This window comes from Paroedura picta, chromosome 11 (genome assembly GCF_049243985.1).
Source record: "Paroedura picta isolate Pp20150507F chromosome 11, Ppicta_v3.0, whole genome shotgun sequence".
NCBI lineage: Eukaryota > Metazoa > Chordata > Lepidosauria > Squamata > Gekkonidae > Paroedura > Paroedura picta.
The window spans coordinates 4,318,718-4,345,039 of NC_135379.1; the positions used below are offsets into that span (position 1 = coordinate 4,318,718).

General features: G+C 53.4%; 1 protein-coding gene across 2 annotated transcripts; it reads left to right on the forward strand.

The window, feature by feature from the left end:
* The first annotated feature begins 1,529 nt into the window (after nucleotides 1–1,529).
* CSRNP1 (cysteine and serine rich nuclear protein 1) lies at nucleotides 1,530–24,890 on the forward strand. 2 transcript variants are annotated; one of them, XM_077302960.1, is made up of 5 exons: nucleotides 1,530–1,900; nucleotides 14,455–14,650; nucleotides 20,484–20,743; nucleotides 21,675–21,971; nucleotides 23,194–24,890. In XM_077302960.1, exons 2-5 carry the CDS (start codon nucleotides 14,464–14,466, stop codon nucleotides 24,217–24,219), a joined length of 1,770 nt encoding a protein of 589 aa, XP_077159075.1. In that variant the 5' UTR covers nucleotides 1,530–1,900; nucleotides 14,455–14,463; the 3' UTR covers nucleotides 24,220–24,890. The 2 variants fall into 2 exon arrangements, with proteins under 2 accessions (XP_077159075.1, XP_077159076.1); XM_077302961.1 differs by lacking the exon at nucleotides 1,530–1,900 and adding an exon at nucleotides 2,292–2,349.
* The last annotated feature ends 1,432 nt before the right edge of the window (nucleotides 24,891–26,322 follow it).

Here is a 26,322-nt window from a genome sequence, read left to right on the forward strand (position 1 = left end):
GCTGTTCTTGCGGAGCAGTTCTCCCAGAGCTCATGCTCGAGCCCCACCTAGCTCCCAGGTTGTCTGTTGGGGGGAGAGGAAGGGGAAAAAGTGTTTGTAAGCTGCTCCGGTATGCCTTCGGGGAGTGAAAAGCAGGGTACAACCCCCACCGTTCTCTTCTTCTTCCTTGGTGGTCTGCTATCCAAGCGCTGACCCTACTTAGGTTTTGAGATTGGATGAGACGGGGCTAGCCGGGGCCCTGCATGGGTCAGCTGAAATCTTAGAAGCCCGGGGGAGGTGGGGGTGGAGGGACACTCCAGGTACAAAGTCTGCAGCTGATAAAAGTGTTTCTCTGCAGAAGGAATTGGACAGCCTAAACTGAGAAATGCAAGCGGAAATGATGCCTGAGGGAAGGCTATTGGGGGGGGGGGGGAATTTTGGCCTGAATAAGCATCAAATAAAGATTGACTACTGAGGGGGGGGGGAACCCCCCTGTCAATCAGGTGAAGGCTTTGGCCTCCCTGTTTCTGACCTGTGAGCAAAATGCGAGTCCAGCAGCACCCGAACGATCCACAAGGTTCCCAGGGGAATCTGATGCAGGGAGTTTTGCCTGTGGGAAGCTCAGGCCCTGGGATTCGCGGGGGTCCTGCAAGAGCTACTAGATCCGGATCATCTTGCTGGTCTCCTCCCTGGAACTACTTCACGGTATGAATTAGAAGAAGAAGAAGAGTTGGTTCTTATATGCCGCTTTTCCCTAGCTGAAGGAGGCTCAAAGTGGCTTACAGTCGCCTTCCCATTCCTCTCCCCACAACAGACACCCTGTGAGGTGAGTGAGCCTGAGAGAGCGCTGATATCACTGCTTGGTCAGAACAGTTTTATCAGTGCTGTGACTAGCCCAAGGTCACCCAGCTGGCTGCATGTGGAGAAACGCAGAATAGAACCTGGCCTGCCAGATTAGAAGTCCCCACTCCTAACCACTACACCAAACTGGCTGTGGTGGCAAATGGGGGGTTGGAGCCCCCGGGGGCAGAGCTCCTTGACGGCAAAGCTGACTTCTGAGTCAGCCTTGCTAGGCCAGCCCCCCCCCCCCCCCAGGCGCCTCCGCACGACCCCTGCAGGACGAGGGAGCCCCCAGGCGAGCCTTGGGGAAGGGCCGCAGCAGCAGGGAGACCCTGACGGCATGTGCGGCCGGGGCGGCTCTCCGGAGCCCTGCAGGGCTGAAGGGCGGCAGCTCGAGCCGAGCCCAGCAGCACGTGAAGGGCTCCCAAAGGTGGGGGTGGGGCGTTCTCCCTTTGCGCGGCGACCCTGCCGCGTCTCCAGCATTGGCCTCTTGCCCTCTTCGGCCGCCCTGAGCACGCTGCAGGCAGGCAGGCAGGCACGGAGGCAGGGCTGCACGCGTAGCCGCCCCTCCCCGTCTCGTTGGTTCACGTGTGAACGCGTCCCTCTCGCCCGCCGCCGCCTCCTCCCCGGCCGCCAATGGGCGCGCCGGCTGGCTTTTCCGCTCTCCTCCCCCCCCCCCCATCCCTCGGCGTCGTCGTCGTCGTCGTCCTGCTGCTCGGCAGGAAGCGGCGGGTGGGCCGGCCTGGCGGGCGGGCGGGCTGGCTGGGCCGTCTCCGGGCGAGAGGCTCCCCGGCCGTCCGTGCGCCGCCTGCGTCAGAAGCCGCGGAGTTTTCCACTGACGAAAAAGGGCAGCGCAAGCAGCTGAGCCGGCCGGGAGGCGGAGCCGGAGAGCGGAGGCGAGCCCAGCCAGGCACGGGCGGACCAGCCAGCCAGCAGCCAGCCAGCCAGTCCCTCCGCAGCCTCCGACGCAGCAGCAGCAGCAGGAGACGCCGCCGCCGCCGCCGCCACCGCCTGTCTGGCCGACGATGCGCGCCTGAGCGGCCCCGGCTCGTCCCCTTCCGCGGGAGCAGCGCCAGCCCAGGTGAGGGCCGCCGTCGGGGCGCCTGGCGGGCGGCGAAAGGGACCCCGGCGGAGGGAGAGAGGGGTGGGGGTCGTCGCCGTCGTCCCCCCGCTTTCTGGATCGGGTGCGGAAGGAGGGTGGGCAGGGGGGTCGCATGGGCACCGGGGGAGTCACAAAGGGGGATCGGTCAGTCCCCCGCGGAGACCCCCATTGCGCGCCTAGATAGCCGGACGCCCCTTCCGACGCTCGAGACGCCGCCTCGGGTTTGCCCCCTTCCCCGGCTCCAGGGCGCCCCCTGCCGGCGGGGCTGCGCGGATTTAAAATCGCTCTAGAGGCGCTTCCGGGGGGAGCAGGGGTGTCTCTCCCTCCCCATCCAGTACAGCCTTCCGCCCCGACGGACGTTCAGAGGCCGGGGCGCGGGGGAGCCGAGGGGTTGGAGCCATTGGAAAGGACGCTGCGTCGAGTGGGAGGTAAGAGGTCTCCGCTCCCACCCCCGGCAGGAATCGAGGGTGAGCGAGCGATGCCCCGCCTGCAGGGGGCGCCCCGGAGCCGACGGGGAACAAGCACCGGGCGCCGTTCCGCCCGTCGGAAGGGGGCGCGGAGTGTCTGGCTGTGTAGGCGCCGGGGGGGGGGGCGGGATGAGGCAGGAAACGTGCGTAGCCTCGGGTGGGTCGTGTTGTTTGAGTAGAAGTAAATAGGTGGGGGGGGGGCTCCGTCGAGGCTGCCCCCCCGGCCCTGCTTTCTATCGCTTCCGAGCTAGGGGGCTGGAGCTTGGCCGCCACTTCTCTTCGCTTCTGGGGACGGGGGGAACAAAGGATTTGGGGATCCCTGCCGGCCTTTCCTCGCCTCCCCGGGGGGTTCTAACCTCGGCTTTGCACCTGGTCCCTGCAAGAGGCGCCTGCCTGCCTGAGCCGAGCCCCTCGCTTTGGAGAGGGGCCAAGAGTCTAACCCCCCCCCCGTCTAAGGCTGAGTCCGGCCCAATAGCCCCTCGGGGGCAACGGATCTCTTTGCGCCCCCCCCCCCCCGTTCCAGTGTCCTGGAGCGCCGGACGATAAAGTCCCCCGAGTTGCGCAAGTTCTCCGGCCCGAGGATTAAGGGACGTTTCTCCTGGGAAGCAAATCTCTTGGACGGAGTGTGATTTATTTTGTTTTCAAAGTCCTTGTTCTTTTGCTGGACGTAAAAGGGGAGATGTGCTCCAGCACGGCCCTCGCCGGGAGAGCTACTGGATCGGAGGTTCCCCTCCCCCCCCCTCGGGGATTTTCTTCCTTCCCTTTCAGTACGCTCCTCTCCCCCCGCCCTCTGTGATGTCGTTCCGTCGGGGAAAAGACTCTTCTGGGCTCTGAGTCACAGGGAAACCAGCAGAGGGTTTGTCGGGTTTTCCTTGAAACATTCGAGGGGACTTGGCGCCTCTGGGCGCATCACGGGGTTCGGGGACTGAATAACGTTCGCGGAATTCAGAGCCACCGGAGTGGAATCCGGAGCCACTGATGTCACCCGTCTGGTTCCCGAAGAACCGGCGCCCGAGATGCCCTTCCCTGGTCATGGCAGGAGTCACGTTCTAGAGAGGAGCTTCTCCCTCTGGCTATGAGACGGTGGGGCTGGCGAGTCACTGTCCGGAAGGAACCTCCTGATCCCGGTGACTCAGGCAGACCGTGGCCTCATTTCAGGGAAGTGAGGCTAGAATTGTGAATCGCGCAGAGACGCGACAGGCAGCCTCCTCCTGGGCCAGGGCTTTCTACGCATGGGATCCCCTTATGTCTTATTTCTGAAATGTCTATTCAAGGGCCAGGGAGTTACTAGAGCAGGCATAGTCAAACCGCAGCCCTCCATATGTCCATGGACTACAAGTCCCAGGAGCCCCTGCCAGCGTTCGCTGGCAGGGGCTCATGGGAATTGTAGTCCATGGACATCTGGAGGGCCGCGGTTTGACTACCCCTGCTCTAGAGCATTGTGTTTCACACCTGGGCCATGGGGTTTCACACCTGGGTCATTGTGTGATACACCTGGGTCATGGGGTGGTTTCTGGTGTTAATCCTTCTTAAATCAGAGCATTGGTGTAATGAAGGGCACTTAACACAGAGGTGGATAGAAATTCAAGAGCAGGTCAAAGTGAGGGATTTTAATTCTTTTGCACGGTTCACACAGAAGAAAAACCCAAGGGAGTAAGCCTCGCTGAAATCTGTGGGGCTTACTTGTGAGTAAACCAGGAGTGGGCCGAGAGATAACAGCTGGCCTGCCTCGTTTTTGTTTTAGAATAATTCCTTTTGGGATAATTCCAAAACATTGGTGGCTTTTGAGTTCCACAGAATTGTTCATTGGGCACGGTACCTGTGTTCAAACATGGAAAGGATAAAACCAGTTCAAGGCCTTAAAAAAATTAAAAACCCTCTTATTTCTCCAATAACGCTAAACGATCCCCTTGTTTCCCCCAGTGCTAACCCTCCCGCAGATTTCAGGATATGCTGGTGAGCCCGCCTGCCAAAGAGACCCGTGTAACCTGGGAGCTTGTGCAATTCCGTACAAACTGTACAGGAGAATCTCCTCTTCCGGGTTTGTGTGACTTATTCCCGGAGTCCGACAAAGCAAGAAATACTCTAGTTTCCAATTGGTGTTGCAATAACTTACAACTCCAGCTCTTCCTTTTCCTTCCTTTGTGGCCACAGCAACACCTACCGGTATGTGGGGAGATCGGCTTGCAACACCTTTGTTTGCAGAACCGGCCGTGGGTGTGACAGGCTTTCTAAGGCCAGACAGAGTTGCAGGATCTGGTTTCTTCACCCGGCCATTTAAAACTGGACTGGAGGTGTTTGTAGTGATCCTTTAGGCGGAGTTTGCATTTAAAAAGCAACTTGGAGGCCCTGCAGAAACCTGCTGGAAGGAACATGGCAGGAGCTTAGGGGCAGCTTCCTTTTTAGATAGGGAAGAAGGGAGGGGGCCATACCTGTAAGTGTGAATACCTTGGTGTTTTGAATGAAAGGGCCACCAAGGCGCTTGATTCTTATTCAGATTTGGGAGTCTGTAATTGCATCACCGTCAAGAGGGCTTCAAAAGCAAACAAGTTCAAGGCCCATCAGTATTGTGGCAGATTCCGGTTTAAAAGGCAGCTGATTGGTTGTTTTTATCTTATTGCTCAAGGGAAAAGAAAGCCAGAGCTTTCATTTCAAGGGTCAAACTATTCATAGCCGTGAATATGCGGTGGCTTAAATGAGGGTGACCAGAAGTCTTCTTCTTAGAGGCTGCATCCTCTTTTTTGGGGGGGGGGGTCACAGTCCTCTTTTCATCTCCTTAAAAAACAAAAACACTGACAAAAATGTCCTGTTTTGGGGTTGGAGGGTTTATTCCTTCTTAGTGGCTGTCATCACAGCGTCAGTAGGACTATTGAGATTGGTCACGGTGATCACTTGTCTGAAGTAGTCCTCTGTTTTTGCTTTTCAAAATCTTAAATGGAACCTCCTTGTTCAGGGGCAGGATATCTCAGAACCCCTCTTGCTATGGGCAGAAGCCAGGGGAGGCTTTGGGAACTGGGATGCTAGACTCCACAAGTCGGACTGTGATTCATTTGGGCTTTTCCTTATGTACAAGCTTGCTGGAAAGCCCTTTTCTTCCTTCTCCCTTCTAAGTTCAGCGCATAGAAGAAGCTGCATTCTCTGTCCTGTTGACATTCCGGTGTTTCCTCCAGGTGGGTAAAAGGATGGATGTCTTGCATACAGAGAATCCTAGAACCATCGAGTTGGAAAGGGTCACAAAGGCCATCTAGTCCCACCCCTTGCTCTAGGCAGGATCAGCCTCAAGCAAATAGTCTCACTTTCCTGATCCGTGGAAAACGCTGTAAGCTTAAAGGAAAAAACTGGTCCATGTCCCTTGTGTTGTCTGCTTCTCCGAACCCTTAGAACAGGGGTAGTCAAAGTGCGGCCCTCCAGATGTCCATGGACTACGAATGCTGGCAGGGGCTCATGGGAATGGTAGTCCATGGACATCTGGAGGGCCGCACTTTGACTACCCCTGCCTTAGAAAAAGAAACCTTTGCTCCTCTCCTGTGATACTTATGGGGATTGAGGGAGAAATCTTAACCAAGCCCAATTTTGTCCTGCAGGGCTTCCTTCTAGGGGAGTCTTCTTAGGAGCTGCTGCCCTGGGCCTGCTTTGCCATCGGCTGAAACACAATGCTCCCTGCAGCCACAGGCTGTTTTCCGAGGAGCAGAGCTCCTCTCTCGAAATCTGTATTCTAGAGGCGCCCAAATGGTGGCTATTCAGACATCCATGGACTAGAATTCCCATTGGCCATGCTGGCAGAGGCTCATGGGAATTGTAGTCTATGGACATCTGGGGAGCCCCAGTTTGGCCATCCCTGTTCTAAAGAAAACTCTGTTGTGCCATTGATCCCAGCAGCATACGTGGTCGCCATGCGATAAAGCGTCTCTGGTACAACGCCAATTTAACGCCAATTTAAAGAGCAGCCGTCGAACGGCCTTGGCCATTCTCACCACAGCCCTGTAAGGTAGGCCGGTGCAATCGCCAGCCATTTACAGGGAGGCCGAAAGCACGGCTCCCCTCTGGACCGATTAGCGTTCAGAGCACAGGGGTGGGTAAGACTCGAACCAGAGGCTCTGCGCCTTTGCCTCCGTTCACCTCTTGCGCGGCATATTTGTTCCTTTTGCGGTCTCTCTGCGCACTTCGGGAGAGTCGCCGCATTGTGAGGCCCAAGGCAGGCGGTGATTAATTGTCCGGGTTTATAATATAGCTGCTCCTCCTCCCGTTCTCCCCCCGCCCGCTTGCCTTTTGTTCTTTTGTGGAAACTAAGTAATTGTAAGTGAAAACCACCCATCCTGGCTGTGCTGAATTCTGGCACGCTGCTTGCTGGGCTATGCCTTCTGTAGCTGCTTGGCTGGTCTCGTGCATTATTTAGAGGAAGGGAAGGGTGCGTGCCTATATATAAAAGGAGGAAACATGCTGTGCGTACTTGCCAAGAAAAAGAACGCGGGGAGCACACCGCTGTGATTTATTCATCGGGAGTCGGCGATTCGCCTTGAGATCAAGGGGAGCTTCCGGCATTCGTTGCGTTTGCTCGGCAAAGATTCCCGGCTGGGTAAATATTCGGTAGAACCATCCAGGGTCCCTGTTCGGTCGGCGGAGCGTTGGCCTTAAGCTCACAAAAGCCTCCAGCTGCCTGTGGCAGGCTGCCCTCTCTGCCGGCTGCTCTAAGTGGGCTTGAAATGCTCTTCTGCAGCCAAGGAGTCCGGCAGTGCTTGTTCACTTAGCACATTGTTATCCTCCCCCCCCCCCTCCTCCAAGGAACTTATGGTAGCCGGCATGGTTCTCTCACCCCTCGTCTGTTTAGTCCTCACAACAACCCTGCGAGGCGGAGAGAGAAAGCGACTGGCCCAGAGTCACCTGGGGAGCATTGGGGCAGACGAGAGGTTTGGATCAGGTTATTTATTTCCCGTATGGCCAGGTTTTACACACAACGGAGGCTCTCATAATGTAAAATACGTATGCCAGTTGGTAACAATGCTTGAACAGACCGATTGGGCAAAACCCCTTTAATACTAATATCTAAATTTTCAATCCTCTCGGCTGCCGCTGGAGAGAGTACAAAGAGCTCTGCCACATCTCCCTGTAAAGCACGATGCTCGCGTTCCTGTGCAGATGGAAAATTGTTTGGTGGGCTGCACCACAGTTGCGTTTGGGACTGGGTGTTTGCCCTACTTAAGCAACCCGTCTGTACAACTGCCCATACCTGTTCGCATTCTGTTAGCCGCCTTCCATATTTTATGTGGCCGTTGAAATCCTGCAGGCCTCACGTTGGTGTTTATCAGGTTACGGACATTGGGCGGGACTGATTGTCTCCATGCTCACAACCTTTCATTCCCCAGGGCAGGCTTTCTCAACCAGGGTTTTGTGAAACCCTGGGGTTTCTTGACGGCCCTAGAAGAGTTTCCCAAATGGGTGGGGGTTAATTGGTTTTTACACATTTAAAAAAATTGGTTAAAGGTTTTATCGGGTGATATGACCAGATAGGGTCATGTCGACCCGCCCTCCCTCCCAAAATGGCCAATGATGGGCCTGGAGGGGGTGGGGAGGGGAGGGGCCCTGGGTGGGCGTGTCCACAGCGATACTTCCCAGCCACATTCTGGATGATACTGCCACTTCTGGGGTTTCCCCAGTGCTGAAGCATGTGTCCAGTGTTTCTCAATGGTAAAACACTAAAACAGATGGAAATTCTGCGATTGTGAGATTTGGGCATCTCTTACGGACAGGGGTCATGGCCTTAGTCTGCATAGTTCCGCTTCAGCCGTCCTTTGAGCCTGGAGAGCTCCATTTTCAGTGGTCTTCCTCTTTCATGAAGAAGCACATCTTCTTGTTGTTGGCAGTGCAGGGCAGCGACCTGGTGCTGCATGGTGGGCCTGCCGGTCAGAGCGGGTTTAATGGATCTGCATCGCAGATTCGGACCCCGAAATTTGATGGGAAGTCTGAGGAGGAGCAGTCTGGCCGGCTGTGGCAAACTTCGCAGACTCTACAGGCAGCTGGAGGCTTCTTTTTGTTCATCTCTCCGTCAAAACCCAGGGCGCTTCTGCACGTTCTAAATAATGCCGTTTCAAGACACTTCGGGGAGCGACAGCAAGTGGATTTTGTGTGTTCTTTGGCGCCAGTAAAAGCGCAGGCCCTGTTTTTGAGGATACCGGAGGACTGAATACGGCTGTTCCGATGGACCTTGTGCAAAATGCGTCCGGGGCCATTGTCTACGGTGCCGGGTTTGGCCCTCTTGCGCAACGAAGCAGAGGTTTGGCGCTCTTCTGTCAGGGTCAGGCGGGGAAGATCAGTGGGATCTGCTTGGCACGTGTTCTTGTGCCGCTTGGTGTTTTTGTGCAAATAGGGAACTTCCACCATTTTATTGTGAGCGATTGCTGTAAGTAGGCAGATGTGCCTTGAAAAGGGGATTCTGCAACATTGGTTTGTTTGTTTGTTTATTTATTTATTGCTTGCTTGCTTATGCCGACCTTTCTCGACCTTTTTACCATTGAGAAATGGATGTTTGTGGCTTCCAGATACCCCAGAAGTTATGTTGGAAGACCACACCTCACGACCACACTCCATATGTCACCAGATATCGCATGTCACCAGAAGTGACAGCACCTGGGCACTCCCGCCGGATGCGACATCATGCGCTATCCCCCCCTCCCCCCCAGATGCTGGAAATGGCCAAGCAGCTGCCATTTAGGGAGGGGAGGACAGGTCAACAGAATCAGAAAATTTGTTGGTTTTCCAAGTCCATAAGGTAAAAGGTAAAGGTATCCCCTGTGCAAGCACCGAGTCATGTCTGACCCTTGGGGTGACGCCCTCTAGCGTTTTCTTGGCAGACTCAATACGGGGTGGTTTGCCAGTGCCTTCCCCAGTCATCACCGTTTACCCCCCAGCAAGCTGGGTACTCATTTTACCGACCTTGGAAGGATGGAAGGCTGAGTCAACCTTGAGCCGGCTGCTGGGATTGAACTCCCAACCTCATGGGCAGACAGATTCAGACAGCATATCGCTGCCTTACCACTCTGCGCCACAAGAGGCTCTCCAAGTCCATATGACCTTGGAAAATCAGCAAAATTTTATCCAAGGTGGACGCTTTGAATACAACTTGGTTGGTCTTCAAGGAGCCCCTGGACTTAAACCGCTCTGTTGGTTTTGCCAGGCCCTGCCTATCTTTCTAGCCATATGGACTAGAAACCTCTGTGGTTTTGTTTAACTCTCGAAACTCCATGCTGCCGCTGGGTGGGGCTGAGAGCGAGAGAACCGGGACTGGGACTCCTTCATGGGTCTCTCCTGCTCTCCTTCCACAGTGAGGGCTGCCCTCGTGGCCCCGGCATCCGTGACGTGCAGCCGGCTAGCTGCTTTCCTTGTGACGGGAGAGAGGCTTCTAGCACGCTCAACACATTCTGTTAGACAATGCGCTTCTTTGCTCCTGCGGGCGGAGGGGGGGGGGCTCTCATTGCTTCCTCATTATTTGGTGCAGGGAGAGAATTTCTGTCAGCAATGGGCGGGTTTGCTTCTTCTGGAAAGTGGAACTGTTTTTCTTTTTTTAACCGCGGTCCCGTAGCAGGCTACCCAAGGCCTATTTTTAGCCACGGCAGGTTTATGACCTTAGAACTAGCCAGGTTTTTCGGCTCTAAGGAAGGAGAACCCCATTTTGACTGTTCCTTTAGACCCGGCTGCGGGATTCGGTTAAACCTTCCTTTGGGGCGGGGGAATCGTCCCTCATTAGCTGGTGTACTGCTTAATCTGGACAACCGTATTTGATTTCCTACTCCTCCCCTTGCAGCCAGCTGGGTGACCTTGGGCTAATCACAGTTCTCACAGAGCTCCCTCGGCCCCACCTACCTCACAGGGTTTCTGTTGTGGGGAGAGGAAAGGGAAGGGGATTGTAAGCTGCTTTGAGCCTCCTTCGGATAGTGAAAAGTGGGATATAATAAACAGCTCTTCTGCTTTAGCGACACACCAGAACCTGGCATAATAGAGTCTTGCAGCACATCTGGCGTAGAGAAAATACGGCCCGGGCCAGAAGTGTGAAGGCATTTTTTGAGCATGTGTACATGTGTGAACTTATTACAAGCTGATCCTGATGGGGGGGGGGGGAAGTGGGGTTCTTATTATGTATTCTGAACATTTTTCTTTGCGTTGGAGGCATTGAAACTCACAGCCGTGTGGGCGGGTGCTAACCGGCTAAACCAGGGGTAGTCAAACTGCAGCCCTCCAGATGTCCATGGACTACAATCCCCAGAAGCCCCTGCCAGCATTTGCTGGCAGGGGCTTCTGGGAATTGTAGTCCATGGACATCTGGAGGGCCGCAGTTTGACTGCCCCTGGGCTAAACAGTGGCGAGGGGCAGGCCAGTGCTATGGGGTCGTAGATTAGCAGGGTTTGTTTTCTCTGCTGTAAACCCATCTCTTGCCCAGTTTTAGTGCCTGCAAGTTTGGCATGGGACTCCCCAGGAGAAAAAAACCAGCATTTTGCAAGGGCCCCCACCAACTCTGCATTTGTCTCATGGGAATTGTAGTCCATGGACATCTGGAGGGCCGCAGTTTGACTACCCCTGCTTTAGAGGCAAGAGCCAACGGACCAAAGTATTACAGAGGTTACAAATGACTCCTTACTCTTGGCTCCCGGTTTGGGCTGGCCTCCGTTGAGGTCTTGAATTTCTTCTAATGCCGGATTCAGACAGCAGGGCTGGTGGCCGGTTTTGCTGGGTGAAGTGGGGGGCACCCGTCCCCTGCCTTCCCCCCACACAGGGGGCAAGAGGGTGATGGTACAGCGGCAGCGGGCCCTGCCTTAAGACCTGGGCCTTGGTAGCTGCCCCACTTCAAGGCCCACAAGCCTTGTCCCCTATGAGAGTTGGCTCTCAGGGCAGATGTGGGGTTTATTTTGGAGGGGAAGGGCTTGGATCCAGTACTATTCCCTGCACGGAGCACAATACACATGCCTCTGCCCGACATCCTTGTGCACACTCCCGGACATTCGGTGGGGAGGTCTGCCCTCGAGTTTCCCCGCCCGGATCTTCCTTCTGTGCCCCCTCCCCCCCCCACAGCTGCAGGCCTGGCTGTTCCAATGGTGGAATGCACATCTGGGCTGGATATTTGTGAGGAAGTATTCCCAGGGTAGCCGGAGCCGGCTGTGCCAGAGAGGAATTCCTGCTGGTTTGATCCGCTCGGCCCTGTGTTTTGCGTTCGGGAAAGCTGTTCTCGGTCAAAGCGATGAGTAAGAAGCCCGGGCCCCAGAACAAAATGTCTCTTTTGGCAGTTTACGGGAGACGAGGAGATTAGCCTCTTTAAAGATAATCTCTCCTCCCGGCTCCCTTTCGTTTAGACAAGGGCTTTCCACAGCTTGAATAGCTGCTGTGTGCGCTTTTAAAATTTAAATTGGAGAGTGCACAACGTGGTCTGTTGCAGGGTTCCCCAAGTGGGTGCCTGTGGGCCCCCGGGCAGGCACAAGGCCTTCTTTTTTTGCGGTGCGTGTGTGTGTGTGTGTAGAACAGGGGTAGTCAAACTGCGGACCTCCAGATGTCCATGGACTACAATTCCCAGGAGCCCCTGCCAGCGAATGCGGTCCTCCAGATGTCCATGGACTACAATTCTCCTGGGAATTGTAGTCCATGGACATCTGGAGGACCGCAGTTTGACTACCCCTGGTGTAGAAAGTAGGTGGGGCTCTGTGCAGCAACATTTCTGATTGGCCATTGGGGATTTGATTGGCTCTACAGATTTTTTAAAACAGTATTTTGGCAGCACAACACAAGGAGCCGAGGAAAGCCACGACAACCGTTCTGTGGCGGGTCCTGCCCCGTGTGGCAGCCATTTTACGGATGCGTCCACCGGACTGCAGCAGAATTCCACTAGGATGAGGCCCCCTACCCTAGAAGTAGCCCTACTTGAGTAAATGTGTCTCCGTACGAGTTACAATCCCAGGCATCCCTCTTGAAATGTGGCTTTCTCTCTGCCGCAGCATTATCCTCCCTAATTCTAACATCCCTGCAAGGTAGGCCATTTTTGGATCCAATCCGATGGGGAAAAGTGTTACCTTCTGAAGGCCACCTAGAGAATACATGGCTAAGGTCGGGTTTGGACCAGAGGTGGTAGATGCTCGGCATGACTATATACCTTTTATACCTCACATTTATTTGGTTATTCATGTAGAGATTTATATTGCGCTTTGTCTTTGAAAGCGCAGTGTGCCAAAGTTATAAGATACATATAAAATTCCAGTAGAACGCGAACTTTAAATTATTCAAGCTAAATTGGACCTCGAAGCTTTAAACCATTAAAATGCCTGTTCAGAAGGGGAGGCAGGTAGAATTTCTGACTACGGCTCTCTGGAAGCTGCCTTCGGAAACCTAAACCGGGCAGCGTTCCAGGTATCAAGCCAGGGGGCTGGAAAAAGCCACAGGATTGATGCCTTTGGGGTGAGTCGGGGAGAGATCGTACTGATAGCTTTCCCGCATTCATTAAGAATAAAAGATAGCGTGCTTCTGGGCCGGAGCGTATCGACAGCACGATAGACCAGCAGAAGTCTTTCCTTGCCTTCCGGAAGCGCTGCCTTCCCACAGCTCTCTGTCCCTGTCCTTCCCTTCAGGGCCTGGTACTGTGTTGTAAAGTAGGGGAAGCCAAATTGTGCTGCTCCAGGTATCCATGGACTACAATGCCCATGAGCCCCTGCAGGCTGGGTCTATCAGAGAGGCTGATTCTGTGAAGATTCAAGGGGGTGGCAGGTGACAGTGTATGAGCAATAGGGTTGTGAGTGTCCTGCATAGTGCAGGGGGTTGGACTAGATGACCCAGGAGGTCCCTTCCAACTCTAGGATTCTATTTTACGTTGCAGGTGTGCATCTAAGATCATACAGGGGCCGGGACCTTTTTGAACCTAGAGGCCCCCTTTGGAATTCTGACGCCAGGTGATGGATGCAGCCACAAGATGGCTGCCGCAGTAGGCGGAGCCATCAACAAAATGGCTGCGGCAGGAGGCGGAGCCACACACAAAGGAGGCCCAAGTACAGGGGCAAAAAGGGGCAGTTAAAAAGTACCCTGGGGAAGAGGGATGAGAAGGAAGAAAACAAACTCTGCATTTGCCATCTTTTGTAGCCCACCCTTCCTAGTTGGCTCAGGGTGGAACACAACTTATTAAAAACAGTTGCATAATTTAAATAAATAAAATCAGTCAGCTAATTTAAAGCCACCTCTTCAGGTGTCACTGGAGCTGATTAGGCCGTGAGGGATCGTGGAAGTGTGGGATTCTTTGGCGGGTGGGGGGGGGGTCAGCATTCTCCCGAAAAGGTTTTGGCTGTTGCCCTGGTGCCCGTACATTGGAGACCCCCAGAGTCTGCTGTGCAGGTGGGTTTTGCAAACGAGGGGGTTCCCATAGATGCAAAGAGAACTGCAAGTAAACACCAGCATCCCTTCCCCTCCTTAATTAAAAAAAAATTGTTTAAATTCTAGGCTACTAAAACAGGTGTTTTTTTTATCGCCTGCCCCAGAGGGACCACGTCCTAATTTAGAAGCTAATTAAGCAGGCAGGCTTAAAACGCAGAGGCATCCTGACAGCTCAGGTTCCACAGCGTTCCACAGAAAGCGTGGGCTTTTGCAAGGGTAACCCCTTGTTTCCCAGCATGATGTCGTGGTTAAGAGTGGCAGACTAATCTGGCGAGCTGGGTTTGATTCCTCACTCCTCCACATGCAGCCAGCTGGGTGACCTTGGGCTAGTCACAGCTCTGATATTGCTGTTCTGAGCGAGAAGTCAGTTCTGTCAGAGCTCTCTCAGCCCCACCTCCCTCCCAGGGTGTCCGTTGCAGGGAGAGGAAGGGAAGGCGATTGTAAGCCGCTTGGAGACTCCTTCGGGCAGTGAAAAGCAGGGTATAAAGACCAACACTGGCGGCCCTGGGGGGAAGCTGCTGAATCCTACCGGGAAGTGCCAAGAATAGAAATGAAGGAAACCAAAGAAAATTAAAATAACCAGGAGATACCTTTATGTCAGGATGTTGCCAAAGGTGGCTCCTCTCTCGTCTTTGAGTAACGCGTTCTTTTCCTTCGGTTCTCTCCCCCCAGATTCTCACCATGACTGGAGTATTAAAACGGAAATATGATGAGTTGGAAGACGACGCCCCGTATTCCTCCTCTTCCTCCTCCTCCTCTTCCTCCTCCCCTTTCTCCTCTTCTTCGGCTTCTTCGGGCTGGGAATCGGACGAGGAAAACTCCCGAGGAGACGTCAAGGCCGGCCTGGTTTCGAATGGCGACTTTGCACGTGAGTATGGCGGCCGGCATGGAGTGGCAACCCTGTGGAAGGATCTGGAGGCTGGCAGTACGAAATTTCCATTGGGCCGGAAAGCCTGGAGGGGTCTGAAGAAGTGAATTGCCCCAAATTTTGTGAGTCTTAAGGCGCCCCTGGACTCTGGCTGTTTTCTGCTGGTAAAGTCCTGCTCAGATAGTCATAGAGCAGGGGTAGTCAAACTGCAGCCCTCCAGATGTCCATGGACTACAGTTCCCATGAGCCCCTGCCAGCGAATGCTGGCAGCGGCTCATGGGAACTGTAGTCCATGGACATCTGGAGGGCCGCAGTTTGACTACCCCTGGATTAATGCTGGCAGGGGCTCATGGGAACTGTAGTCCATGGACATCTGGAGGGCCGCAGTTTGACTACCCCTGGATTAATGCTGGCAGGGGCTCATGGGAACTGTAGTCCATGGACATCTGGAGGGCCGCAGTTTGACTACCCCTGGATTAGACAAGATCAGCAGAAGAGCTGCTTTTTATACTCTGCTTTTCACTACCTGAAGGAGTCCCAAACACCCTTCCCTTCCTCTCCCCACAGCAGAACCCTGCGTGGTAGGGAGGGGGGCTGAGTGAGCTCTTTGAGAACCATGAGGACAGCTTTTAAGAGAATATGAGTGGCCCAAACCAACCCTGCTGGCTGCATGGGGAATCAAACCCCGTTCTGCAGCTTTGAGCCTGCCACTCTTAACCTGGCTGGCTCTAAGCGGAAATCATGGGTTCAGTTGACACAGGAGCTGTAGTTTAGTTGACTACAAGTGGGGATCTGGATTCGAGTCCAGTCGTGCCTTCGAGACCAACAGAGTTCTTGGGGGTCTGAGCTTTCGGGTGCTGACTGGGGACCTAGTTCGGGGGGTACCCGTTTCCTAAGCAAGGTGGCCAGCCAATTAACTGGACATCCTTTGAACTCCATCCAGGCAAGGGAGAGAACATGGAGCTTTCCCAGGGAACCACTGTTTTGGACTTCTCCGTAGAGTCCGACGCAAATGACCCCTGCATTGTGTGAAAGTGGTCTTCTGCCCACTTTCCCACAAAGGGCAGTCTTCTAAAATCGTGCCCTCTTGCGCTGTGGACCTCCAAGACTATTTTGCTCCTACGGCCCGCTTGGCAGCCGTTGGGAAGCGTGCGCTGGTCTCCGAGGCCCGTGGAAATCTTTGCCGTTGACAAAAGAGCCTTTCTTTTTGTTTTTTCTGGCTTTTGTGAGGCCACAATGAACTTTCTGTCTTCCCTGCTTCATTGGGGGGCGGGGCGGAAGAGGGCTGCAAACCATTTGAGCAGAGAGACTCCAAGAAGCTAAAGCAGGATATTAAAGCGCTAGCAAAGCACCGTGCCCGGCTATATTATTTTCTCCCCTTGGTTCAGTGTGGAAGATGCATTTTGATGATATGAGCGAGAGGGAAGGTGCAGCTCTTTTCGACTTGAGGTTCATGTGAGGACGGAAGGCTCTGGATTGCCATGAGGACTCATTGGTATTGACGGCTACTACAGGCAGGTGGGGGGGGGGATTTCCCTTTTAGCTCTAGCCTTGGCCCTACGTTTTTGAACTGCATGCACTGCATGAGACGCTTAAAGGCAAGGATGCACACCAGCTTCCTTGAGTCCTTGGGCCCAGGAAGACCTATGCGGCAGGTCGCTCCCAAACCCCTGTTCTCAGATGTTTGGTGTCGCTTGCAGCGGTTTCTGTGGGTCAAAGAACCCTTTTTCGAATAGAAAATCTCCCATAAGATGGAAGATGCAAAAAGACTTATTTGTATTTTTGATTCTGGGACTGAGCGGGTGGGCAGGAGGGATTGCGTCCGTGCTTGGCTCTGGTGGCCCTTCCTTACTTGCCCAGGGAAATGCCAATTGCCACTTTGGGGTCAGGAGGCGAATTTCCTCCAGGCCAGACTAGCCAGGGACACTTTTTGGCGGGGAGGGGGAGCATCATCCGGGCATGGGATTGGGGTCTCTGTGGGCGGGCAGGTAGTGGTGTACCAGGGCCTGGTACTGTGTTATAAAGCAGGGGAGGCCAAACTGTGGTGCTCCAGGTGTCCATGGACTACAATGCCCATGAGCCCCTGCCAGCATTCGGAGAGGCTGATTCTGTGAAGATTCAAGGGGGTGGCAGGTGACAGTGTATGAGCAATAGGGTTGTGAGTGTCCTGCATTCTGCAGGGGGTTGGACTAGATGACCCTGGAGGTCCCCTTCCAACTCTATGATCCTACAATTGTAGTAAGTGAACATGGCAAAAGAAATTGTGCAAAAGTTCCCTATAAACTTGATTATTCTGTCCCAAGTGTTGCCGATGGCTTAATTTTGCAAGATCGAGGTTATGGTACCTTTAAAAAAAAGAAAGAATGAAAAATGAGGTTTCCTGTCTTGCCTTGCCAAACGCCCTTTGCGCAAAAGATTTCGGGAGGCCGGTAGCTGCTGGAAACCGCTCACGATAGATGCTGCATTTCTCATCCCCCGGTCCCAGGCATCGCTGTAGCAGCTGCTGAACTTGGCTCCTGTCCCCAGGGAGGAGGGGGCCTCATTATTTAATATCGGGAGGAGTCGTGCCGGTTTTTAAGTAAATGGATTCCAGATCGATCTGGCGCAACCGGCGCAAACGTGTGTGTCGCAGAGGCACTCGGATTGGTTTGACCCCGGCGTGGCTCTGTTTAATTGAATCCAGCAAATTGCCACCTTAAGCTAAATGGCTGTAAGCTAAGTAGGTGCCGTTCTCTGGAATGCGCGTGTGCAGCAGACCAAGGGAGAGCAGTCGTGGGTCTTGCAGAAAAAGCAGTCCCCCCCCGTCCCCCAAGTTTGATGCTCTAGTAACACATTTCTCATCTTCACGATGGCTTCCGCGCCTTCTTTGGGGGGAGGCTGTTTCTGCGCGGTTGAAATAAATCGTTCTGAACGGAGGGCGCCGTGGAAACATCTCGTCCACGGGCAATCTCTGCATTTTGGTTACGTGCCGTTGGGTTCATTTGCATGCCATTTGCATAGCCCCAGCAGGTGTCCGACCACAGCTGGGGGGGGGGCATGCTGAGTTTGCTTTGTGACGGTTGTTTTGGAATTCGAGGCCCCGAATTCGTGGGACGGCAGCAGGCGGGGAAGGGTCACGGATTCGTTGTGGGAGCCCATTGGTATTGCTAGGGCCACAGGCTAGGTGGGACGTGGTGGGCTCTAAAGCTTTTGGCTTAAAAAAAAAAAAACAAATCCACAAGCCACCCGTCACTTTGACTTTGAAGAATGCCTGTACTTCTCAAGTCTGTGCTTTGTGATGGAATTTTGGACTCCCTGGGAAAGGGGAATGACCAGGGGCCAGAATGAGTGTCGGCATAGTCTCTGGGAGACCCAGGTTCAAATCCCAGCTTGTGCTGTGGAATTTCACTTGGTGACCTTGGACCTGTTGCATTTTCTCAGCCGAACATACCTCAAGGTTGTCGGAAGGAAGGAAGGGCAGGATAAATTCTACAAATGAGCTGTTGCATAGTTTCTACAAGTGGCAGAAATTATCACTTCAGAACTTGATTTATGTTGACTCAGAATATTTTTAGGGCCTCCCACACGCCCAGAGTAAGTGTGCGGAAGTGGTTGGATCTTGTCTTTGTCTCATCTCCACATTGACCTTCCCTGTACAGCCCTGTGAGCTGGTGTGATCCAGGGACACAAACCTGAGCTCTGGGTTCAAGTTTTGCATTGGTGTTGGATCCATGTGCTTCTACGAGAACTGTGACTAGCTCAAGGTCACCCATTTGGCACCATGTGGAGGACTGGGGAATGTTCTCCAGATTGGAGTTGCTGCTGTTAACTACTACACCATGCCGGTGATTCCTGTCTTGGCCGTTCTTTATGCCATAGTTGCTGATCTGAACTAGGTGCCTGATGAGGCCGGAGTTGAGGCAAGATTTGAACTCAGGACATCTTGGATTATGTTATGCATATTTTGCCCCAGCAGTATCTCTGGAAGAACCACAATTGTTCCCGTAAGGAAAGAGCCAGAGTCCAGGAAGTTGAAGTCTAACAAAATTTGTGGCAGGGGTTGAGCCTTCCCAGGTCACTGCTCGCTTCTTCAGACACCGTTAGAACGTGAGTCCATCTGTTCTGTATATTGGAAACTGGAGTGATTTCAGAAGCCAAATTACATTTGCAGGCAAATTGACAATAGCAGATTGCAACTGATCACGAAGCTCAAGACAATATGTCCACCTGGACTCAATAAAGATCTTGGTTTCCTGTCTCATTACCAATGATGGTTTCTCCTCACCTCTACCCTTCTGCATGTCACACCTAATATAATCACACCTGTTGTTGTTCACCTGCGGTTGTCCTTCAGTGTCTGAAATCAATCCACCCTCCAAAATATATGGATAGATGAGCTCACATACTAGCCGTATCTGAAGGAGCGAGCAGCGACTCCTGGAACCTCCTCCCCCTGTCTCAGGTTTTGTTTGTCTTCAAGGTGCTCCTAATCTCTTGCTCTCTCCTACTGCTACAGACCATCTTGCTGTATTTCTACAAGGCTTTCCGAAGCTATCAAGCGGTTTTCTCTCTGTCCTTCCCCGTTCTCGTAGGGAACGGCCTTTGAGGTTGCATCTCCCTGGACTCCAGTGTGGTGTAACTGTCTCTTCAGAATCACAGCTATTTCCCGAAAGGCCCCTCTTCTGGCATTTAAAATTCCTGCTTGCACGCGGTGGAAGGAGGAAGCCTGCTCAGAACGCTGAAGTTTCCAAACTGCGTCCGACGTGCGCTTTAAGACGGCCCGGCACGTTCGAGCCATGAGCCATGGCCCTGTTTGCGAGGCTGAGATCACCTGCCGGAAGATTAACCGCTTTGCAGCTCCTCTTAAATTAGCCCCCGGAGAATTGGCCATAGATTTGCAGCTTCTCCCAGAGGGCAGCGGAGGAAATGTTCTCGGAGCAGCTGCTGCAATGATCTTGTGCTTTCTCCTTCTCCGACAAGCTTCACCCCCCTCCTAACCGACCCCCCCTCCACCCATGACCTTGTTTGAGTGTCTGTCTGCATTCCCTTTCTTCCCTGCCCCACCGAGTCCCTCCCTCCTACAAGTTACTGGGTTGACATCATACAGAGAAGCGCACTGAATCGGTTCAAGTTACTCTGGTGCACAACTGGGGGCGCATCTGCCGTTAATGTCCCAATCCGGGCATTTTTATTCCCTCTACTATGTTTTTTGAACTGAAGCTAATAACCTTGTAAGCCTTGTTATCCTGGCAGGACTCTGGAATCCGCTAAACATCTTTGTTATGCTGCAGATTTGTTGGCTATTTTCGTGATGCCATTTACTGCTCATCTACTCTTCTCCTTACACGTGTAGTCTGTAGTCGAAATTTTATCCCCCCCCCCCATAAACATTGTTGGTCCCTTAAGGCAGGGGCAGTCAACCTGTTGTCCTCCAGATGTCCGACTACAATTCCCATGAACCCCTGCCAGCATTTGCTGGCAGGGGCTCATGGGAATTGTAGTCCATGAACATCTGGAAGACCACAGGTTGACTACCCCTGCCTTAAGGTGCTCCCTTGCAGACTGACACAGGTACCCCCTGAAACTATCACCCTTGCTGGCGTCTGACTGCTTTACGGCAAGGGTAGTCAACCTGTGGTCCTCCAGATGTCCATGGATTACAATTCCCATGAGTCCCTGCCAGCATTTGCTGGCAGGGGCTCATGGGAATAGTAGTCCATGGACATCTGGAGGACCACAGGTTGACTACCCCTGCTTTACGGGCCTCGTTTCTGTCCCAGCCGTAGGCCGCCCCTTTAAAAAGCCTCGTGGGCACTGCAGATACTTACCTGGCTCGTTCTCCCCCTCTCCCTAGCCACCTCCATCCTGAAGAGGAGGAAGCGCCTCAAGCGGAACACCGTGGAGTTTGACCGCGTCACCGTCTTCTACTTCCCACGCTGCCAGGGCTTCACCAGCGTGCCCAGCCGGGGGGGCTGCACCTTGGGCATGGTCAACCGGCACAGCTTCGCCAGGGAGTTCACGCTGGCGGAGTTTTCCACCGAACAGGAGGCCGTCCGGCGGGAGAAGCTGAAGGAGCGGTTGAAAGAGGAGAAGCTGGAAGCTCTGAAGTGGAAAGTAAGTGGGTGTAAGAAAGTAACCGAACCATTCATGGGACAAGAAAAGACAAGGAGAACGAGGAACTCTGAAATCTCAGCAAAAGCATCCAGGAAAATCAGATCCCCCCCCCCCCCCCCCTCAGAGTGTCTTGTGGCCTATTTTACATACTGGTGGGTCACGGTTAGTTTTGATGCTCATCATGTGCTTTGAGGATTTGAAATGTTCTACTTTAGAGATGACCATGTGTTATGGTGGTGGCTGGTTGGAAGCCAACAAGACTTTCTAGGTGGAAGCTATCAAGAGCCAAGGCTCTCTTTATCAGATAAAATTAGGAAAAAGGAAGGAAGCTTTGACCTTTGACAGCTCATGTCCCCAAAATCTAGTCATCAGTGCTATTGAACATAAGAACATAAGAAGAGCCCTGCTGGATCCGGCTAGTGATCCACCTTCCTGTTTCACATGATGGCCAAACAGTTCCTCCAGAGGGCCAACAACAGAGCATAGAGACCAAGGCCTTTCCCTGTTAAAAGCATCAGAAGGGCCCTGGTGGATCAGACCAGTGGTCCATCTGGTCCAGCCTCCCGTCTCACACAGTTCCTCAGGAGGGCCAACAACAATGTGCAGGGGCCGTTGCCTTCCCCTGATGTTCCCTCCTGGCTCTGGGCTTCAGAGGCTCAGTCCCTTTGAATGTGGAGTTTCCCCTCAGCCACTGTGGCTAATAGCCATTGATAGATTTGTCCTCTACCTCATTCCCTTTTAAAGCTGTTTATTCCTGTGGCCATCACTACGTCCTCTGGCAGCAAACTCCACATTTTAATCATCCCTTGTGTCAAGTAGTGTTTCTGGATCTGAATCGAGGAGGAGAAGAGCTTGTTGGTGCTGAGCTTCCGTGGTGCTTGTGCTTCTCTTGTCTTCTAACACCGATATTGTCTTCCGCTCTCCTAAACAGCTAACCATGAATGGTGCGAAGGAGTCTGAGGAAGCCAACCGGCTGACAACGGAAGACATCTCTGAGGACGACATCGACCTCAGCACCGCGGAGCCCGAGGACGGCTTCTTCCTCCAGCCCTACCCGGCCAAGAAGAGGCGGGCTCTGCTCAAGGCCCTGGGGGTCAAGAAGATTGACAAGGAGGAGAAACGGGCCCTCCATGGGATCCGCCTCTCCCGGGAGGACTGTGGCTGTGACTGCCAAGAGTTCTGTGACCCAGAGACGTGCAGCTGCAGCTTGGCGGGGATCAAGTGCCAGGTGTGTGACTCTCCCTGGGGCGTGTTGCGGAGGAATCTAGAACGGGATAGCGGAACGTGGTCTGGGCAGGTGGGCAGAAGGATTTGGAGGGAGAAGCCAAAGACCTTGAGCTGAGCAAGGCTTTCTTGGGCAGAATTAATTCCCGGGGGGGGGGGGGTGAGAATCCTGACTTTTGCTGGAGGGCGGGGGAGACAGGGGCACATCCCCCAGTGACCCTTGCCATGCTTGCCCCTTCATGGCACCTGGGAACAGAAAGCTGCTATAGCAGGGGTGGCCAAACTGTGGCTCTCCAGATTTCCATGGACTACAATTCCCATGAGTCCCTGCCAGCACACGCTGGCAGGGTCTCATGGTAATTGTAGTCCATGGACATCTGGAAGAGCCACAGTCTGGCCACCCCTGTGCTGTCAGATGTTGATAGCTGAAAGCATCTTTCACATAGACCTTGGATCGATGGTCCTTGCTGCCTACCTGGATGGCCCAGGCTTAGCTTGATCTTGGCATCTAAGCCAGGATAGTACTTAGATGGGATACCAAAGAAGCCCAGGGCCATTGTGCACAAGTCTCTTGCCTTGAAAACCTTTGTGGTCCCCATTAGTCAGGTGCAGAAATAAGAACGTCAAAAGAGCCCTGCTGGATCAGACCATCTAGTCCATCTAGTCCAGCCCCCTGCCTCACACATTTCCTCTGGACTGCCACCAAGAGGCCTAGAGGCTGAGACCTTTCCTCGGTGTTGCCTTCTGACTCTCAGATTCAGAGATTTAGGTCTTCTGAACGTGGAGGTTCTCCTCAGTCGCTGTGGCTAATGAGTTGTCTTCGACGAGTCGATCCAATCCTCCTTTCAAAACAAATTCCCCATTTACTCTCTCTGTGCAAAGTGGCATTTCCTTTTGTCCATCTCGAAGCTACTGCCCATCAGCTTCCTTGGATGCCCTTGAGTCCTAATTCTAGACAAAGGGGCTTTCAACCGCTGCCAAGTGTAAAGCGGCCCCAAAAGGGCCCTTGCATTGCCACATACCAACTCCGGTACCTTTTCCCTGTTAGACTGTTCTCCCATTCGGTTTAGAACCCTAGGTAGTGATGAGAGCAGCTTGACAGGGCAAACTGATCCCAAGAGATTTGCAGCTAAAAAACGAAGAATGAGTCAGAAGCATCCATGTTCCCCCTCCTCAATGCTTAGCTAAAATTCCTTGTCTTTTTTTTTTTTTTTTTTGCACGACAGATGGATCACACATCGTTTCCTTGCGGCTGCACGAAGGACGGCTGCGGTAACACGGAAGGGCGCATAGAGTTCAACCAGGCCCGCGTGCAGACGCACTTCATCCACACCATCATGAAGCTGGAGCTGGAGAAGAACCAGCAGAGCAGCACGAGAAGCGCGGAGCCCGAGCCGCCCTTCCCGGACAGGCTCCACCCCTTTGGGCGTCCGGCGGGCAAGGCGGCATTCGAGGAATGGACTCCTCCCCTGGCGCCCGCCTTCCAGTTCAACATGGAGCTGGAGGCCATCGGCGAGAACAGCTGCAACAGCGACATGACCGACTCCTCGGCCTCATCCAGCCAGAGCGAGGACCTGGAGGAACCGTACGAGGCCGCCCCGTCGGAGAAGTCGCAGTCGGATGTCGACGATGACGGCCTGGCGAGAATCCTCCACTTCAACGATTCCGACGTGGAAGAGGAGGGCGCGGCCGGCAGCGGCTGCCAGGATAACTTGAGCTCCTTCCACCCGACTGACTTCTTCAGCGCGGACGTTGACGGCCACGGCGCTCCCGACAGCGCTGTGAGGCTTGATGCCGGGAGCTCTTTGAGCCACTTGTCCAATCTCACGGAGTGTTTGGACGAGAATGCCAACCAGGATGCCGGCTGCTTCCTAGAGGAAGCCTCCGTAGGCGCGCTGTGCGGGGGCAGCCCCTGCTGCCTCCCGTCCTCGGCCGAGCCGTGTTCCCGGAATTACATGGACCTGAGCCTCTCCTCGGACTCGCTAGATTTCTTCCAGTCCTTCTCGGACTACAACTTGGGACCCCTTTACAACTCCTTGAAGGAGTACGAGAACCTTGACAACTTTTCAGCGTTGCAGCTTCAGCTGCCCAATTTTCCCAGCATGCCTCAGGTAGCGGACCAGGGCTCCTGCTTTTTAGAGTCTTTGATTGGCTTATCGGACTCCGTCCCGGAAACCCCGGCGCCGTTTACAGACAATCAGCTTTTAGAAGATGCCATGAAGTCGTCGTTAATGGAGACTGTGAAGGTTTAAAAATTTGACTGTGGGGAGGGGTGGGGACACCCCCTGACTTTGAAAACTTCTAAGTGCTTGATTTAAATAAGCAGGCCTTTCCCATAAGAGATGGTGGAAATGCTACGGAGAGATTTGGAAGCAAGCAGATAATAGTTGGGTTTCTTTCCCCCCTTCCTAACACTTGGAAATTCTGCAGTTACAATCAGTTTTACTGTTTGTGCAAAAACTTTTCAAGGCATTGCGGGGGAGGGGGGAGGGAAGAGGAAGAACAACTCTGCAAAAGCAGTCCGAGTTTACCTGAATTTTGGATATTGGGGGAGGGGGCGGAGAGACCTCTGGAGACGTATCCCTTATGTTTCACCTTGTGGGTCATCCATGGAGCACCTTCTGCCGTCATTGATGATGCTGGCAGGCAATGTCTCAAATCACTTTGGGATTTAAATCTAAGTATATATTTATTGTGCAAATAATTTGCTCTCACTTAAATGGGAAGACGTTTACATAAATGGAAAAAAAGAAAACGTTCGCTATTATATGCAGAGCCATTTCCTATTTATTGCAAATCCCCAATTTTTAATAGCCACGGAAGCTTGAACAGAGCATGAAACCTCTATTTAAATTGCTAATACCTCAGATGTATTATGTGTACAATCATATTTTTTTTTGCATAATATATCTGTATTTATTTATTTGTGAACGCTTTCATGCAAGGGTTGCTCAAGGGCCGGAAGGTGGGGCACGGGTATTCAGTAACACAGATCCCAATGCTTTTATTCCGGGTCTTTCTCTTGGGGTGAGACGTTAGGGAAGGGGCTGGGGCAGCACGTTCTCCCTTTGCACAGCCTTTCCCGAGGTTTTGATCGGCATCGCACCCTGAATCCTGCTTCGACATTGCCGCTTCGGTGAGGCAAAAGTTATCCGCTTACGAGGATGCCCAGTAATCTTACTCGGAAAATCCCCCTCCCTCCCCTTCTTGGGGGAGCCAGGAGGCAGCAGCGGGGGTGTGACAATTCCTGTGAGAGAAGCCATGAAATGGCTTTAAAACCAGTTTAGTTTTCTGGCTCGCTGCGGTTCAGTCACTTTGGCACGACAACGCCATGTGCCACCCAACGTGGGGGGTTTTGCTTGCGCACGTCGGGCCATAGAGTAAGCGAGGCAGATAGGGCATGAAAGCAAAGCACGTTGCACGCAGAAGAAGGGTGGCTCTGGACCACAGGTGAGTCTTGGATCATTTGGGCCCACGAGGCCAAAATGTTAGCGAGCGCAGGATGATCGGATGGAAGGAGACAAGGACCGGCGTGCGCTATTATTTTAAAGAAGGGCTGTGAAGTCACCTTGGCCACGACAAGGCTTTTAAAGCAGGGGTAGTCAACCTGTGGTCCTCCAGATGTCCATGGACTACAATTCCCATGAGCCCCTGCCAGCGTTCGCTGGCAGGGGCTCATGGGAATTGTAGTCCATGGACATCTGGAGGACCACAGGTTGACTACCCCTGCTTTAAAGGACGGCATTGGTGAAATCCGGGACCTCCGTAATTCTGCTACAGCCAAATCATGGGCCCTAGTCTGTTAAAGGGGGGTGGGGGAGCGGGACAGTTGAAGAAGTTAAAGAAAAAGGGGGATGAAGGTCAATTTTCGCTTTGTAAATTATTTTCTAATTTATTGAATTTTGTTGAGGATTTGGCCATGAGATCTTGACCGAGCTGATCTATTAACGGTGCCTGAATATGCCGCTCCTTCGGGATGAAGCAGGGAAATGGCGCTTATGGTTCACGTGCCTCGTGCTCTCGCCGGCTTGGGGGTGGAGCTGCGGGAACCGCAAACCCAACGCGAAGCCAGCCAGCCAGCCAGCCGGATTGTAACTCCATGCAGAGCGCTGTGAAGAGACTGGCTGGGAGCCCCGAGCGTCTGCGCCAAATATTCTACCCTGCAGTGACGCACATTCCTGCGCCCCTCGCTCTCCCTGCAAGTTAGCTTCCAGACAAAAGAGCTGGGCGAAAGGCAGCAAATTTTCTCGCGAGTAATTTGGCGCGCTTAGAAAGACTCTCCACCAAGGAACGAAGATTTGCGGGGGGGAGGCAGATGGGTCAGTGATGGCCATACCGGTTTTGATTCACTTCCT